Here is a 16190-nt window from a genome sequence, read left to right as displayed (position 1 = left end):
CCAAAGAATTTGTCAACAATCGGAAATATGGATTAATTTGAATTTGTCAAACCTAACAGCAGAGATATGATGCATGATTTCAGGTAGTACTATCCCAAATAAAAGAAAAATGGGATTTACAAAATAAATCTTTTACTCATCAGACAAATGCCCAAATATCTAGCACACCTATTCCAGGATAGCATCCATACGTCTAATTTGACCCCCAAATTTCAAATCATTTCAATGTTGACTCTAATTCATGATATTGTCACAGGGTCAATGAGAAATGAAGAAGATAAGCAATATTCCCTACATATGGCAATAAAGTCAAAAGAGTAGCTTGAAAGAAAATTATTTTCACAACTTAATGATGCCTCTGACAAAGTTGAATTTCAAGCAAACCACCCAACAAAATTCAGCTCCACTTCCAAGGGTACAAAGTATGATTCCTAAGGTTTAAACTTCCCCATGGCCCTTCTCTGGATATAAATTCTGAGATTTACTCACTCAACCTTGCATTTTGGGTATAAGCAAGCAGCACAAACAGAACTTGTGTAGCTATTATAAAATTCAAATGCCCACCATATCCAAATCATTTGCTAATTCTGACCTAGAGCTATAGCATGCTATCATATTCTCACAAATACAGACCATATAAAGGACATGGGCTCTAACAAAAATTTCTTAAACTAAGAACGGCCACAAGTATTAGTTTACTGAAATAATGCATGCTCTTTTTTTTTTGAAATTATATCCAGCTATCACAACTAAAATCCCATAGCATAAATGAACGAGGGAATGCACTTCTCTAACCCAGATGTGTACAGCAGACCCTGTTTCCATATTGAAATCAACAAATAGTATCTGTCTTATCATATCCTTCATACATTTACAAGACCGCATTAACTTCCCTAAAGAAAAAAAAAACTCAAAATACATGTATTTACAAAGCTCCTTGTTTCAATATGTATATATATATATATATATATATATATATATATATATATATATATATATATATATAGAGAGAGAGAGAGAGAGAGAGAACGGTTCCTACACATATGTGTAGAGAGTTCTCTACACACTAGCTTAAAATACAGTGGGGGCCCACAATGTTTGGGTGATCCAAGCCATCCATTTTAAAGGCCCTCACATAGATAGGGTGTCTACAAAAAATCAGATGCATAGGATCATCCCAACCCTACGATTTGTGGAGGTAAAATGGATGTCTTTAAACCTTCACAAATTAGTCCATTTTTTGCCTCCACAATTCGAATGGTTAGGATGATCCTATGGATCTGATTTTTTATGGACACCCTATCTATGTGAGGGCCTTAAAAATGAATGGTTTGGATCACCCAAATAATGTGGCCTCCACTGTATTTTAAGCTAGTGTGTAGAGAACTTATCTACACATATGTGTAGGAACCGTTTTCTCATATATATATATATATATATATATTTCAACTAATATGAGTATTTCATGCCAAAACTAATATGCTATAAATGATTGAAAAAACATTTAAGCCCAAGAGTTACAGGGACACAAGAAAGAAATGAAATATTTATTCCACTCTTTATCATAAATTCAATATTCATACATTCTCTATCTTTAAATATTAAATTTTACAAATAGGATACACCAGATGAGGTCAAAGATGGTATCATGAGATGAAATATATTGGACCAAATTATTACAATGTGCAAAAACTGTAGCTACACTGTGGGTTGAATTGTGGTAAGACAGGGGTTGAACTGTATCATATAACATATGGACTAGATTCTAAATGAATGAGCTGAATATATATATGAACATGATCTCCCTACATACTCACACACACAGATGCACTCCCACACACGCACACCAACACATAATATCCTCACACATATATACGCGTACCACACACATACATCAACATATACACTCATCCCCTCATATATACACTCACACACAGTCACATAGATATACATGCATTCACCTATACATAATTGCATATGCATCCTCACACTTACTGATATCCTCACATCCACACACAAAAATACACATTGACTGACACATACACACACATGCGTATCTTCACAGACATATTTACACGGACATGTACATATACAAACACATATAGGCATACCCATATATAGATGTTATGTAGAGAAAAGAATAATATGAGTTAAAATCTCACCACATAATTTCCCTTTTTAACATTCTGCCAATAATCATGAAACTAAAGAGACTAATTCCAACAGTAAAGAAGCTTAATACTGCTTTCCAATTCCCATTGAGACATTGGACCATAAAGTTTGAAAATTCAAATAGGGGTCGTAAATGAGAATAAGGGGATCAAATTTAGATGAATAATTTTAAGCTTCCGCACTATCAACTTCACACACCAATGGCCATGAAAGAGATGATCCCTGGGTTACGTACCCAAAGAACATGAAAAGAAGTGACTACCATATGTATTGCTCCATTTCCACACTAAGACAGAGTTTGTCTCATGTCTCCCTCATTAGCACAATTACCAAAAACTAAGAACATTGATCCATCAACTCAAAGGTATAATCATTCACTGACTTGGAGAATATTCTATGAAAGCACATTATAACATCTTACCTGCTTAAACTTCTTGGGATAAAAACATTTACATGATCAAACTAGCTCTTCTTATAACACAAGATAATTCAGGCCAGGCATCTTAGAAAATATATCATGTCATATGCAATTCCCACAAAAGCAGTGTTATCATCAAATTTAAAAAAATGAAAGTAAAAATCCAAGCCAGACAAGCAGAATTTAAAATAATTAGAAGTCTGTGTGAAATTGTAACCAAAACATGAACCAAACAAGCAAAATTTAGTATCCTAACAGGTTAATAGCAAACATCCATACCGTACAAGTAAATACTAGCACCATTTAGATGGAAATGACTGAACCGTGAACATCAGACATCATAACTCTCGTGCATCAAAACTAAGCTCACTTTCATTATTCAAATCCTAGAATCTCATAGAATCAGACATACTGGGCTTGAGAGTAACATTAGAGAGTAGAATCAGAGATTGAATAAGCAAAACATCTTGATCAATCAAATCAAACAAATAGTTGAGAACAGGATAATCTCAAACCTGTTAAGGTTTCGTAAATCTCTCTAAAAAAAACAAACAGAGAATCTAAAAGGAAAACATCATAGTGATCTAGAATCTTCAAATTTTCTCAAATTTAATACAAGCAGACTCTGGATCTCGAAATTCAATTATACGAATATAATTTCAAATGATAGCTCATAAATGTTAACAACAAATTCAAATGATTAATATAAGTGAAATACCTGAAGTGAAGATCAAACGGATTTGTTAAAAAAAATTGCTATGATGATCTACGCCAAAGACCAAATCAATCTCCAAGAGAATGCGCGAGATCTCTCCGAAAAGATATAATTCCGCAAAACGGTACAAGTATTGAAACAGAGATAACACAAGACTCAAGTTCTCTCTTCACAGATTTGAGATTTTTGTAACTTGAATTAGGGCTTTAGAAAGATAGATTTAGGGTTTTTATGGCAGATCTACAGTTTAGAAGAGAAGCTAGGGTTAGGGATTTTCGGATCTAGAGTTTGGAAGATCAGAGATGGTGATTAAAATAGCAGCTAACAGTGAAAATGATGGAGAAAATATCCAGATCTGATCGAAAAAGAAGAAATACAGAGCTTTAGAGGTTCTTAGATCTAGAATCAAGGTATAAGAAACTTGGATCTATGGCTTAAAGGTAGCTAAGAAGAAGAATAAGATAGATTAGGGAAGAAAATGAGGCCGGCAGGAGCTTTTACCGGTGCTAGGCTGGAGAAGATCAATGGAATGGGTTAGGGTTTTAAATATCCCTCTCGCTCTCTCTTCCTATCTGCGAAAATGAGATTCCCCTCTCTTTCTGATTTTCTTGATTTTTTATATTAAAATGAAGCCACCGATATTGGCACTACCATACTGATGGGTGCACAAATTTTGATGGGCTCGCGAATCAAGCGCGGCCCAGACGGGATTATGCACCACCCTTACTTCGGACATCCCCTATTGCGGATAATTCACCACCCTTATACATTCATACTACACCTCCTTCCTGGTTAGTCCTATTTGCCATTTCTTGGCGGATTTTGATGAACTTTGGCGGGGGCCTCGGCAAGACCCTAACCTAGCTTATGATGGGATTTGGGGTTCTAACTCACTGCTTGGATGGGATTTTGTGCAAACAACGCGAACTTGGGTCCGGTCAAAATGGGGTGTCTACACTGATGTGGGTGGATTCAATGAAGCCCTCCTAGCTGCTTTCATATGCAATCTGATTGCATTGTTGGTGCAATTTGTATGTAAAGTCTGATAGCACAGAGGGTGGTTTTCTTATTGGGTTTGTGGAGTAAAATTCTTGTCTAATTCTATGAATTATCTGTTCAATGTTATTTTTTGGATATTGGATTGTTGGTGTGATATGTATGTAAACTTGCTGTCTAAATTGCATAACCAAACTAGCACAAGGGGTGGTTTTTTTTATTTATTGTGTTTTGTGCAATTTGTGGGTAAGCTTGCAATCTAAAACTGCAAACCCAAACTAACAGAGGAGGTGGTTTTTCTTATTGGGTTTTGTGCAATTTCTGTGTAAACTTGTCTAAATTGCAAACCCAAACTAGAACAGGGGGTATTTTTCCTATTGGGTTTTGTGCAATTTGTGTGTAAACTTGTCTACCAAACTAGGACATGTTTGGGTTTTCTTATTGGGTTTTGTGCAATTTGTGTGTAAACTTGTCAAAATTGCATAGCAAAACTAGCACAAGTGGTAGTTTCTCTTATTGTGCTTTGTGCAATTTTTGTGTAAAATTGTAGTCTAAATTGCATACCCAAATTGCATACCCAAATAACACAGAGGGTTGGGTTTGTGGAGTAAATTTTTTTATCTATTTTTTTCAGGTGAATTGAAGATGATTTTGTCATTGTCACTAATTTGGAACCAAGAGAACAGAGGTTCCTCTTCAAGGGAAAAGAAAGAGAAGATGATGATTTTCTCCATATGGTTGGAGTTAAAGACATGGATAAGGTGCTATTGTTCCAAGACCCAACTAATAAAGAAAGAAAATTAGTTGCTTCTGCAAGAAACCAACCCATTGGTAACCCTTGTCGCAGCATTAGCGTGTAAACTTGTATTGATTCTATTACTAACAATGTTAATTTGGTTAATTATCATGTACCTTCCAATGTTGGCTTGGAAATTTGTACTATTAATCCATAGACAATAGAAAATGAACAGATTCATGCCCAATCCATCGGCCATTGCAACGATTATCATGCATATAACTGATTTCTTATTTTTCTGTCCCCTAATTTATCCGCCAAGAAATGAATTTTTTTATCTTCTCACTCACAAAGAGGTAATCAATTTCCATATGTTTCCTACAATCATTGAGATTATAACAACAGAGATTAGAGACCAATGTAGAAAAATGCCCAAAGCTCGCTAGCAAAGTGATGGTAATAAAGTAAGTTCAGCCGCAATCATAACCAACGAACGTTATTTGGCCACAACATTTGTTTTCAAAATGGTAACTCTTTTCTTGAGTGTCCATGAGACAGGGGATGTTCGACTTTGTTTTCTATCTTGGAATTATTTGTGTCCACTATTGTTCTATGTTATACTATTAAAGAATGAACACTCTCTAAAGGAATTATTAAGTGAAGGCTGTTCTTGCTAGAGCCCAGTAACAAGGGTGCCCTGTTGGACCCTATCCCATAGAAAATGACCAAAACACTCCTATCTTAGAGAAAATTACTTCCCTAGTTTACAATAAAATGGAACCCAACCGAATAACCAAAGTAGGTGGAAATATCATTTTCCATAATTTTCTTGTATGACGAAATTTACAATTCTATAAATTTTTAATGGGAGTGATAAGGTTTTGACCCCCATATATCTTAAATTGACCCCCTATGTTTAAGAGGAGAGAGAAAGACACATGGCGGTCGATTCATCACTGCCCAAATTTTAATTGTCCATCAATATCGAGCGTTGCAAAAAGTTGGCTTTGATAAAACCTTAAAAAAAACAAAAACAAAACTTACAATGGGTATTTTTTCTTCTCAATACATCTACCAATGACAATTGCTCCTCTGTGTTTTAAAAAAAAAAAAAAACATTACAAAGGTATTGCAGTAATAGGCCTACTCGGTCTTGTATACCAGAGTTCGCATATTGATTTGTTGTTGCACCACCAGCACTGAAACCATACCGTCCATGAAATCTGGGGAGGCGAGAAAGTCACCGGTCACCCCAAGCTCCGGACACTCGCTCCAATCGGAGAACACTTCGAGTACCAATTTTGATTCTTGTTTCCGTCCGGTCATCACAAGATCATAGCTGCCCCCCATGGAGCGTAGCAAACTAACCATCTCTTCTCCATCTCGCACGACATTCTCTCTGTAAATCATGCCATAATTTCTAGCACTCTTTACCCTGAATTCCCCGACCGAGTAGTTGTCTGCTTGCCAACCCCTCTTAGGGTCCTCCACCTCCTCCTCCATAAGGAACCTCACCACGGTGAGGCTCACTTCTGGGTGTTGGGCCATTCGAGAGGCATAGGCAAGTGCCTCCCGATCATCGGGCCCACCCAAGAATATAATGGCAATTTTATACGAGAATTGCCCTGGGCCGGCCCAGAAAGGCACCCGGCTGAGCCTACCACGGTCCACGAGGATCCCAACCGAACAAGGGGCCTTATCGAGGATATTAGGGTTCACGGTTTGTAAGGCAAGGTTCGTGGCATCCATTTGGCCGTTGATCGTGAGTTGCTTGTGGAAGGGGGTGATTATGAGGGACACCTTCCTATCCAATGCAAGCTTGCATATGTCTTCATGCATGGTTTTGTAAGGGGAAACAAGTGTGAAGGGTTGAATGCAAATGTTGCCACCCTTGTGTTGTTCATAACTTAGAAAGGCATTCACAATTGGGTATTTTTCAGTTGGGTAAGACGGTCTCCTTTCTGAGGTGTGAGCTATGAACATGGGGGCGGCGCGGCCCACGAGCTCTACGAGTTGGGTGACATACACACATATGGGGTTTTCTTTCGTGGAGTTCGAGGCTTCGAGTACTCTGATGATGGTTGGGACGTTTCCTTCATCATGGATGCATGTTAGTATGCCAAGTTCCGCATGGGGCTTCAAGTGTTCGATCGTTCTCCGATTGTATGCCATGAATCTTCTTGGATTCCTCATGAGGATGCTCACTAGAAGTGACGAAATTCCGGTCACCATCACCGTCGAAAACATTAGAGTTGAAAAAACTTGTTCATCTATAAGCTGAAAGGTTACCACCAGATCTTTAAGTCGGGATTTTATTGCAAAAACAACAAACTTCAATAAAAACTAGTATGTTGGTCCCATGCTATGCATGATGTGTAAAGTGATAGGCCCCGCACCATCAAAACATGATGTGTAAAGTGATAGGGCCCATCCTAATGCATATGTTTGGATAGTGATAGTGTGGGCTCCGCCCTACCCACAGGTTTGGGTAGTGATCGTGGGCCTTACGCCCACCAAAACTTGAGGTGTAAAATGGCAAAACATATATAAAAAAAAAGTTTAAGGTCTTGAATTCTTGTGTCATACTAGAGATAATGTTAATTTGATTGTTTGTTTGTGAACCAATCCCAAATTTCTTTATAAAATTTTGGCTTAAAATCCGATTTTTAGAGAAAAATGAATTGACTTACGGGTACGAATTTTAGAAACCAGACTTGACCCGCCGATTCAGCCACAAGTGACTAGAAGGGACAGTTCTGGCAGCCCGCTAAAACCATTTTGAGGCCCTGCATGTTTTGGATTTTTTAAAATTGATTTTGTAGTCCAATAATTACTTCTGGACTCAAAATCAATTCTAAACATCCAAAACAAATAGGGCCTTAATGTTTAGGATCTGAGCTCCTTCTAAGTTCCTTGATGCACAGTGTCGAAGGTTGATGCACACCTTCACTCGCACTGTCACCCTCTTGAGCCTGGGCTTGTCAAAGTATAAAACTTGGCGGAATTTCTTAGGACTTTTATCAGCAAAGGCATTGTTCGATTTATTACATGTTTCCATTGTTCGATTGGGTTAGTTTTGAAGAACCCAATTAGTCTCATCTCATTTATAAACTCAACAAGGCTGTCTAAAGTTTGCACTAAGTACCATTTTCTTAGTTTAATAATTTCACTGGGGCATTAAATGAACTCGATTTCATATGTAGCATGGCTGATCCGTCTATGTTCATCAGACATTGTACTTCTAGCACCATCATACTTCTCAATTATACATATTAAATGGTTCGTATAGGTCCATGGTTGACACCTTTTGGTCACAATTTTCTTGCCAATGAATTTCAGTTTTCCAATCACACAGATTAATTCTTAACCAAACAAAATGTACATGGAGCTCAAGGACCTGTACAACATGTGTCATGGTTTCTGTGTATTGGACTGTTTCTCCCTCATGGTTCTATATAATATTGGGTTCTCTCAATTGTAAGTCCTAAGTCTTAATGGGTGTGTTCGGATGAACACTCAAATTGCAATTTGGTGGTTTCAAATGAATCAATCCTTGTCAACAAGAAAAATAAGAATTAGAAAAAAGGAGAATCTCTCTCTCTCTCTCTCTCTCTCTCTCTCTCTCTCTCTCTCTCTCTCTCTCTCTCTCTCTCTCTCTCTCTCTCTCTCTCTCTCTACACACACACACACACACACACACACACACACACACACACATCTAAATTGGTAGGTTTGGATCGGCCATAGTTGCCAGAGTGGAAAGCGAGTTCAAGAAGCGATGCGTGAAGAGAAAATATGGGAAGCGAAAAATCTGAATAAAGTAAGGAGAAAATATATGGGAAGCATCATAGAAAGTCAACATGAAGCATGTAATATGCCTCATCAGAAGCAAACCAAGACGTACATAGAAAGATTAGGATTGTAATAGATTAGGGACTAAGAGTTAATATAGGTAATGATTAGACTTTGTGACTAATTAGAATTACAAGTTGTAGGAATTTACAATTTCACATGTTTTATTCATTTATTCATGTATATTTATTGTTAAGTTTTTTAAAAAAAGATCCACATAGTTTTCATTTGAAACTTAAGATGATTTTCAAGTTTTATATGCGGTCTCCTTTTTTTTAAATACGCTCCTTCAGCATTTTCAAAAGTTGCAAAAGTTGAAAATATTCTTTTAGGAAGAAAAAAGCAACCTAAACGTGAAGCGTACTCTTAATTAAGAGGAAACAAGTTAAGAAGTATGCGTGCCCTAAATTTAGGAAGGGAGAAAGCTTCATAAGCGAATTCCCAAGGAAGCAAGCTTCTTATCTAACTAGGAGGTTTCCGGTAACTACGGGATGAAATTTGGCCGCATTCAAATCCATCAATCCTTGCCAAAAAGAGAAGCAAGAATTGAAATCTCTCTCTCTCTCTCTCTCTCTCTCTCTCTCTCTCTCTCTCATACGAGTGCCTTTTGCAATCAATTTGGGTGTTCATCTAAATGCACCCATCGTTGCCAACAAGAACAAAGAGAAAATGAAAAGGGTAAGAGGTGTCTTGCCTTGTCACGCATCCAATGATAATATGTGATCATCTCCACTAAGTCTTTGAAGTTCATGATCAGCCCAAGCGAAATCGATTCATTCCAAGATTATCATCTGCATGATCCCCCACTTCATCCAAGAAGCCATTGTGAACAAATCAATCTTCAAACCAGATTTACCATAGCAGAATGGTAGAAAGAGGTTGTTATTAAGAATCTCCACATTTTTCACAAGCGTCGCTCCTAAAGGTGGACCATCCGGTACTGCCATGCCCATAAACAAAGGTCCATCGGCGGTAGTTGCACCGAACATGTCGCTAAGGAACGCCATAACCATGACCAATAATAGGATGGATCCAATATAGACCTTATCCACTGGTTTACCCTTTGGTGTTTTTCGGACTATCCATCTCATCACCAGCTGAACGATAGAGACAATGAAGATTATTAGTAGAGCAATTGAAATTAAGTACCACATAAACTTGATATTTTGCACCGGAGTATCCTTTAGGCCTTCGAAGAATATGAAGGACACCCATGGCACAATATCGGTAACTAAGGCCGAGGACAAGGCGAGTCGGCCTAGATCCGAATTGAGGAGATTGAGTTCGGCGAGGATGGGATTAACAAATACCATTCTTCCTGTTTGTTTGATCATACCCATGTCTTGCTTTACTCCATTGAGGAAAAGGTAATATATGCTTCCGATTGAAGCAACTGTTTGCATCAAGTAATTTCCTCGTCGTGAGAAAACCATGGTGGAGAACATTTTGTTGTGTCCTAGAAAAGATGGGCCAATGATTATAGCACCCTGGAAGTACAAATAGGAAAAGAATGACAAGGAAAATTAAGATGAATACTTAACTCAACTCAACAAAGCCTTTGTCCCAAACTAGTTGGGGTCGGCAAAATGAATATTAGAGGAAAATGCACAATAGGCAACTATTGGACATAATTTAGGAAAGTGTATAAAAGGCAACCATTGGATGTAATTGGCATATACAAGCGGGGTGTACGGCCAACCCAAAAAAGAGGAGCAGCATGTGATGGGGAGTGTTGATGTATTGTTAGTACTCATTGAACCTAATTCTAGGAATCTCCTGTCTCATAGGTTGGGTGTCCATTACTAATGATTAACATGATTAACGCCATTGCCTTCCACCCTATTCCTACCTTTTGACTTCAAAATTTCTAACACTAATAAAAAGAGGGGCCACAGGTGAGGGGTACTATTGATGTATGAATGATTAAATAACACCATCTTTGATAGCATAACTCTTCTATATGCCAATTACTTCCAATGCTTGCCTCTTACAAACTGTCCTAAATCACGTCCAATACTTGCCTCTTGTACACTTTTCTCTAATGAGAAAGAAGAAAATGAGGAAGATGAAGAATCTTACAAGGATTTCGAAAACGACTGCGGGTTGTCTGAGTGGCTTGAGAAGGAATCGAAGGGAACAGGTGATGATGAACATGATGGAGACTTGTAAACAAAAGAGAGGGACGGAGTGATAAAAAGGATTATCACCATAATAAATGCCAACTGAATAAAATGTAGTCCTGGGATAACATTGAAGTGATAATGTTATGTTGTTTTGGAGATTGAAGACGGAGTTGGCTCCGTGGGACGTCATTGCAATCACCATTGTTAGCAACTTGATTGCCTTGCCTCTCTCTCTCTCTCTCTCTCTCTCACACACACACACACACACACACACACTATTTAATGGGAGTAGTTGGAAGAAACCCAAACTGCAATTTGGCAATTTCAGCATCCAAAAACATCAATCCTTGTCAATAAGAAAATGAGAATTGAAATCACGCTCTCATTTATATGGACTCTTAATGGGTGCTTTTGGATGGACACCGAAATTACTATATCGATTTGGGTGTTCATCCAAATGCATCCTTAGTTGCCAACAAGACCAAATTAAGGGAAAATGAAAAAGGGTAGAGATGTCTTGCCTGGTCACGAAGCCAATGATCATATGTGATGATCTCCACTACGCCTCTGAAGTTCATAATCAGCCCAAGCGATAGCGATTCTTTCCAAGGAATCCTGTAACAACGGCAAGCCAACACAGTCCCCACCAACTTCCCAATGTATCCACTCAAGATGATCAATTGCATGATCCCCCAGTTCTTCCATGAAGCAAGCTTAAACAAATTAACCCTCAAACCAGCTTTAGTGAGAAAGAATGATAGAAAGAGACTGTTATTGAGAGTCTCGGCATTTTTCACAAGCGTTGCTCCTAGAGGTGGCCCATCTGGCACTGCCATGCCCATAAACAACGGGCCATCGGCTAGAGTTGCACCGAGCATGTCGCTAAAAAACGCCATTACCATGGCTAGCAAGAGGATGGGTCCAATATAGACCTTGTCCACAAGTTTTCCCTTGGGTGTTTGTTTTACGATCCACCGCATCACGGGCCGAATAACAAAGATTATGAAGCATATTAGTAGAATAATGGAAATGAAGTACCACATGGACTTTCTATGTCCTATCCCACCTTCTTGACTATTGCCTTGATAGAAAATGAAGGCAGTCCATGCTATGAAATCGGTAATTATGGCCGCAGATAAGGCAAGTCGACCGACCTCTGAATTGAGGAGATTGAGCTCGGCGAGAATGGGATGGGTAACAGGAAAATTTGTTATGGATAGTGAAATAGCTAAGGTTGGAAAGAATGACTTGTGGGTGTTCTTCATTACAGGTTTGCCGAGGGAGAAAGATGAAAACCCAACTGATACCAAAGTAAGTAACAAGCCAGAGATAGCTATAACAAATGACCTTCTTCCTGTTTGTTTTATCATACTCATGTCTTGCTTTACTCCACTGAGGAAAAGGTAATAAATGAACCCAATTGAAGCAACTGTTTGCAACATGTAATTTCCTTGGCGCGAAAATACCATGGTGGAAAACCTTTCGTTGCGACCTAGAACAGATGGGCCAACGATTATAGCACCCTGAAAGTAAAAAAAAAAAGTTTTCGTCGGGAAGAGATAAACAATGAATAAGGAAAATTAAGAGGAAGAAGATTCAACACGCTCCTCCACCACCCCACCCCCCCCCCCCCCCCCCCCACACACACACACACACAGTGCGGGGGGGGGGGGGGCGGGGGGCGGGGGGCGGGAGCATACGCATGAAATTTTAATATCAAGGAGTTTTTGGTTTTGAACCCATGACTTGCTGAGTTGCCGTGAGGCAATCTAGCTCTGATACCATGTGAAACAACCAAGTACTCCATAAGGTTAAGCTATTAGAGTTGGTGTTATTTATTAATTTATACTTCAAAAGAAAATGAGGAAGGTAGAAGCTTACGAGGATCTCGGAAACAATTCTGGGTTGTCTAAGTGGCTTGAGGAGGAACTGAACGATGAGGGTAATGATGAAAATGGTGAAGACTTGTAAACAAAAGAGAGGGACGGAGTGATTCAAAGGATTATCACCATAATGAATGCCAACTGAATTGACTGAAGTCTTGCGAAAACACTCAGCTTGGTAAAGTACTGATATGTTGCTTTGGAAATGGAGGAATGTGTACGCTCCCCGTGATGCCATTGAAACTCCCATGGTTGCAGCCTTGATTGCTTTGCCTCTCCCCCTACAAGAGGGGAATGAGAAGAGAAGAAAAGAAACGAAGATGGATCGAGTTTCTTATGCAAGCCTTTTGGGAAGCTTGATGTTTGCCATGGTATGTACTAGACCAGATATTTCTTATTTTGATGTTCTAAGTCGGTTTACGGCGAATCCAGGTAATGCTCATCGGAGGAAGAGAGGGAGCGGGAGGCCTAGAGAGAGAGAGAGAAAGAGAGAGATGAATGGAGGAGAGGGAGGTCTAGAGAGAGAGAGAGAGAGAGAGAGAGATGAATGGAGGAGAGGAGGTATGGTGGTGAGGATTTTGACCATTGACTTCTGACCGGTTTGAAGGGTTAGGTTTGTGTTTGTTGCTCAAAACATCGAGTGGTCACCCGGTATCATAGTTTTTGTAATGAAAACACTATTTTTTCTTTCAAAACACCACTTGTAGCAATTGAGCTGATAAATTCACCCCCTTGTTTTTACCTTGGCCACCCCTTGAAGTTGGTTTCCTTTCCCCTCTCTAATTGCCCCGCCGGTGATCTATTATGAGTTTCCGCCGTGGTTTTAAATTTCGACTGCAATCCGAAATTTCTGATTTTGGTGGAGACCCACACCGAAACCACGGTCATTTATTTCAGCCGAAATTTCAGTTTTTCCGAAATTTGACACAAATAATCTGTTTTTTTAAATATTAATTGAATATTTCACCGAAATTACCGAAATTTAATAATGAATAAAGTATTGTTTTTTTTTTGTACCAGATTTCGACCAAAATTTTAAATTTCAAAATTTCAAGGTCCGAAACCGGTACCGAAACCGAAATTTTAAACCTTGGTTTCTGCGCGCAATGAGAGAGAGTGAGAGAGGGGTGAGGTGAATTTTGACCGTCGATTAAACTGTTGACGAGTCAAACTTGGCATTTGAGTTTAAATTGGTTTCTTTCTTTCAATAGTAAAATGTCTTTAAAAAACGTTTTCTTTCTTTCCTAACGCTGTTCGTAAAAACTAAAAAATGTTTTCAATAGTCAAACTTGGCATTTGAGTTTAAATTCGTTTCTATCTAGGGGTGTAAACGAGCCGAGCCGAGCTTGGCCAGGCTCGGCTCGGCTCGTTAAGCTCAAAAGCTCGGCTCAGGCTCGGCTCGGCTCGGCTCGATCAAGCTCGGCCAGGCTCGCGAGCCTTACCGAGCTCGGGTTATATTAAGTTCACACCCCTAAGCTTCCCTGGACAGCCCTATCTAGCGTAATTTGACTACTTTTTTTACACTATGGGGGGTGGTCCAAGTAACAAATGGGGTTCCAAAAATGAAGTGACATATTTTGCCTCCCCTTTCACTCCCTGGACAACTCTTTTAGTGTATATATATTAATATAATATATATATATATATATATATATATATATATATATATATATATATATATATATATATATATATATATATATATATTAAATATATTAAATTCTTAACGAGCCGAGCCGAGCCGAGCCTGGCCTAAATCGGGCTCGGCTCGTTAAGCTTATCGGGCTCGCCTGGCGAGTCGGCTCGTTAAGGATTCAAGCCGAGCTCGAGCGAGCTTCCGAGCCCGAGCCAAAATTGACACCCTTATTTCTATCTTTCAATAGTAAAAAGTCTTTAAAAAACGTTTTCTTTCTTTCCTAACCCTGTCCGTAAAAACTAAAAAAGGGGTCTTGAGAAAGGCGTTTCAAACTTCTTTCACCTTTTCTCATGTTTGCTTGTTTCATAACAGCCACTTTTCTAGGCCCACATTTGCCACGTAAACGTTAATCTAAACCACCACAGCAAATCTGAACCTTCCATCTCGTTTGGGGTTCTTCCAAGAAAATCTAAGCCGTTGATGTTCTCCATGGGATGATACTAACCCCCGATCCGTGGAAGTTTTTATACTGTGCTATCCATTTTACAAGTTAGCGGGTTCAACCTGGAAAACCAGTTTCGGAATTTTGAGAAATAACTCGGAATTCTGTCGCTTATCAAAATCTCGAAATATGAGGAATCCTACGGATATTAGAAGAAAGAGATATTTTCAAAAATATTTAAAAATATTTTGGACCAATTATTATCAAATTAAGGTCTGTTGTAACTAAATGAATTACTAAGCAAGTGCCAATGATGTCTAACTTTTTGGTGTGTTCTCTAAGGATTGACCCAAGATACTTATCATGTTTAAGGACCCTAATAGAGTATGTTTAACCTTGTTAAGTGCTCCTTGGTTATCTCGTAGTTCCTAAGCTAAGGATTGGACTTTTACATTCTAAGACTTGACAAGCATTCAATTTCTTCAATCTCTTCAAGTCTTCATTGTCACCATGGACCATCTCTTCTATTCTTTTGCCTTCACAAGGTCTTCATGAAATTCTCCAAGACTTCATCTTCCTTTGGCTTCAAATGATCTTCTCCATTTGGTTCATGCCATGATCCATGCATTTCTTTGACTTTAGTGTTTGATTGCTTAAATTTCCAATACATGCACTTAAACAACAAACGCATTAAAAATACAACACAAATCAACTTTTGTTTGGAATCATTAAAATATAGAAGATTGCCAAGGTGGAAACCGTTGGGCTTAGAATCTCCCCCTTTTTTTTTTATGATGACAACACACAAGGTGATTGTCACATTTTAGCACAATTTACCTAGAACTTTGGCTCGGAATTCCAAGTTATTTCTCGAAATCCCGTGAAGGCATCTGTTCCAAAATAAAAAAGGGCTAACAGTACGCACGAAATTCAGTGCGCAGCTTCCGTAAGAGCCGTTAGGAGCCCTATAACGGCTAGTTTTGGTCTTCCTTGCCTATATAAAGGCCTCTAACCTTTCTAAACATGATTCTAACACTCCCTAAGCCTCATTTGAATACATATTGAGTTAAAGAACAAACTTATGCCTCTCTTGATTCAAAGACAAGGACTGTACATCTTCTACATCAAGATTATAACCATTTGAAAGGGATTTTTGCTTTCTTTCTTTCTTCATCAAAGATTGTAATTGGGCGAGTGTTCGGAGACGCGTAGCCTTC

The 16190-nt window shown here is 38.6% G+C and overlaps 2 protein-coding genes across 2 annotated transcripts in view; one reads left to right on the top strand and one right to left on the bottom strand.

Moving 5' to 3' along the window:
• Nucleotides 1–5219, top strand: part of LOC143864283 (UDP-rhamnose/UDP-galactose transporter 5-like) — a 94467-nt gene extending 89248 nt beyond the window's left edge. Inside the window, exon 5 of the mRNA XM_077375198.1 lies at nucleotides 4936–5219. Coding sequence (XP_077231313.1) covers nucleotides 4936–4944 — 9 coding nt within the window. The 3' untranslated portion in view covers nucleotides 4945–5219. The remainder of the gene's footprint in view (nucleotides 1–4935) is intronic.
• A 951-nt stretch (nucleotides 5220–6170) lies between these two features.
• LOC143864448 (cation/H(+) antiporter 15-like) lies at nucleotides 6171–13420 on the bottom strand. Its single transcript, XM_077375375.1, has 4 exons — nucleotides 12894–13420; nucleotides 11534–12535; nucleotides 9798–10376; nucleotides 6171–7314 (listed from the first exon to the last, which is right to left on the bottom strand). The coding sequence occupies exons 1-4, from the start codon at nucleotides 13143–13145 to the stop codon at nucleotides 6181–6183; spliced, it is 2967 nt and encodes a 988-aa protein (XP_077231490.1). The 5' UTR covers nucleotides 13146–13420; the 3' UTR covers nucleotides 6171–6180.
• Between the last annotated feature and the right edge of the window lie 2770 nt (nucleotides 13421–16190).

The sequence above is a fragment of the Tasmannia lanceolata genome, unplaced genomic scaffold (genome assembly GCF_043159265.1).
Source record: "Tasmannia lanceolata isolate RefF3 unplaced genomic scaffold, GAP_Taslan_0.1 ptg000048l, whole genome shotgun sequence".
In the NCBI taxonomy this organism is placed as follows: Eukaryota; Viridiplantae; Streptophyta; class Magnoliopsida; order Canellales; family Winteraceae; genus Tasmannia; species Tasmannia lanceolata.
This window is presented reverse-complemented; position numbering and strand designations above follow the sequence as displayed.

Bases quoted from the DNA above. Each gene is read 5' to 3' on its own strand.
- LOC143864448 (XM_077375375.1), bottom strand. From the start codon at position 13,145: ATGGGAGTTTCAATGGCATCACGGGGAGCGTACACATTCCTCCATTTC. The intron at 12,536-12,893 runs GTAAGCTTCTAC...TTTTACTTTCAG, and splicing joins GAATTGTTTCCGAGATCCTC to GGTGCTATAATCGTTGGCCC. The intron at 7,315-9,797 runs GTGAAAAATGTG...GTAACCTTTCAG, and splicing joins CACCTTTAGGAGCGACGCTT to CTTATAGATGAACAAGTTTT.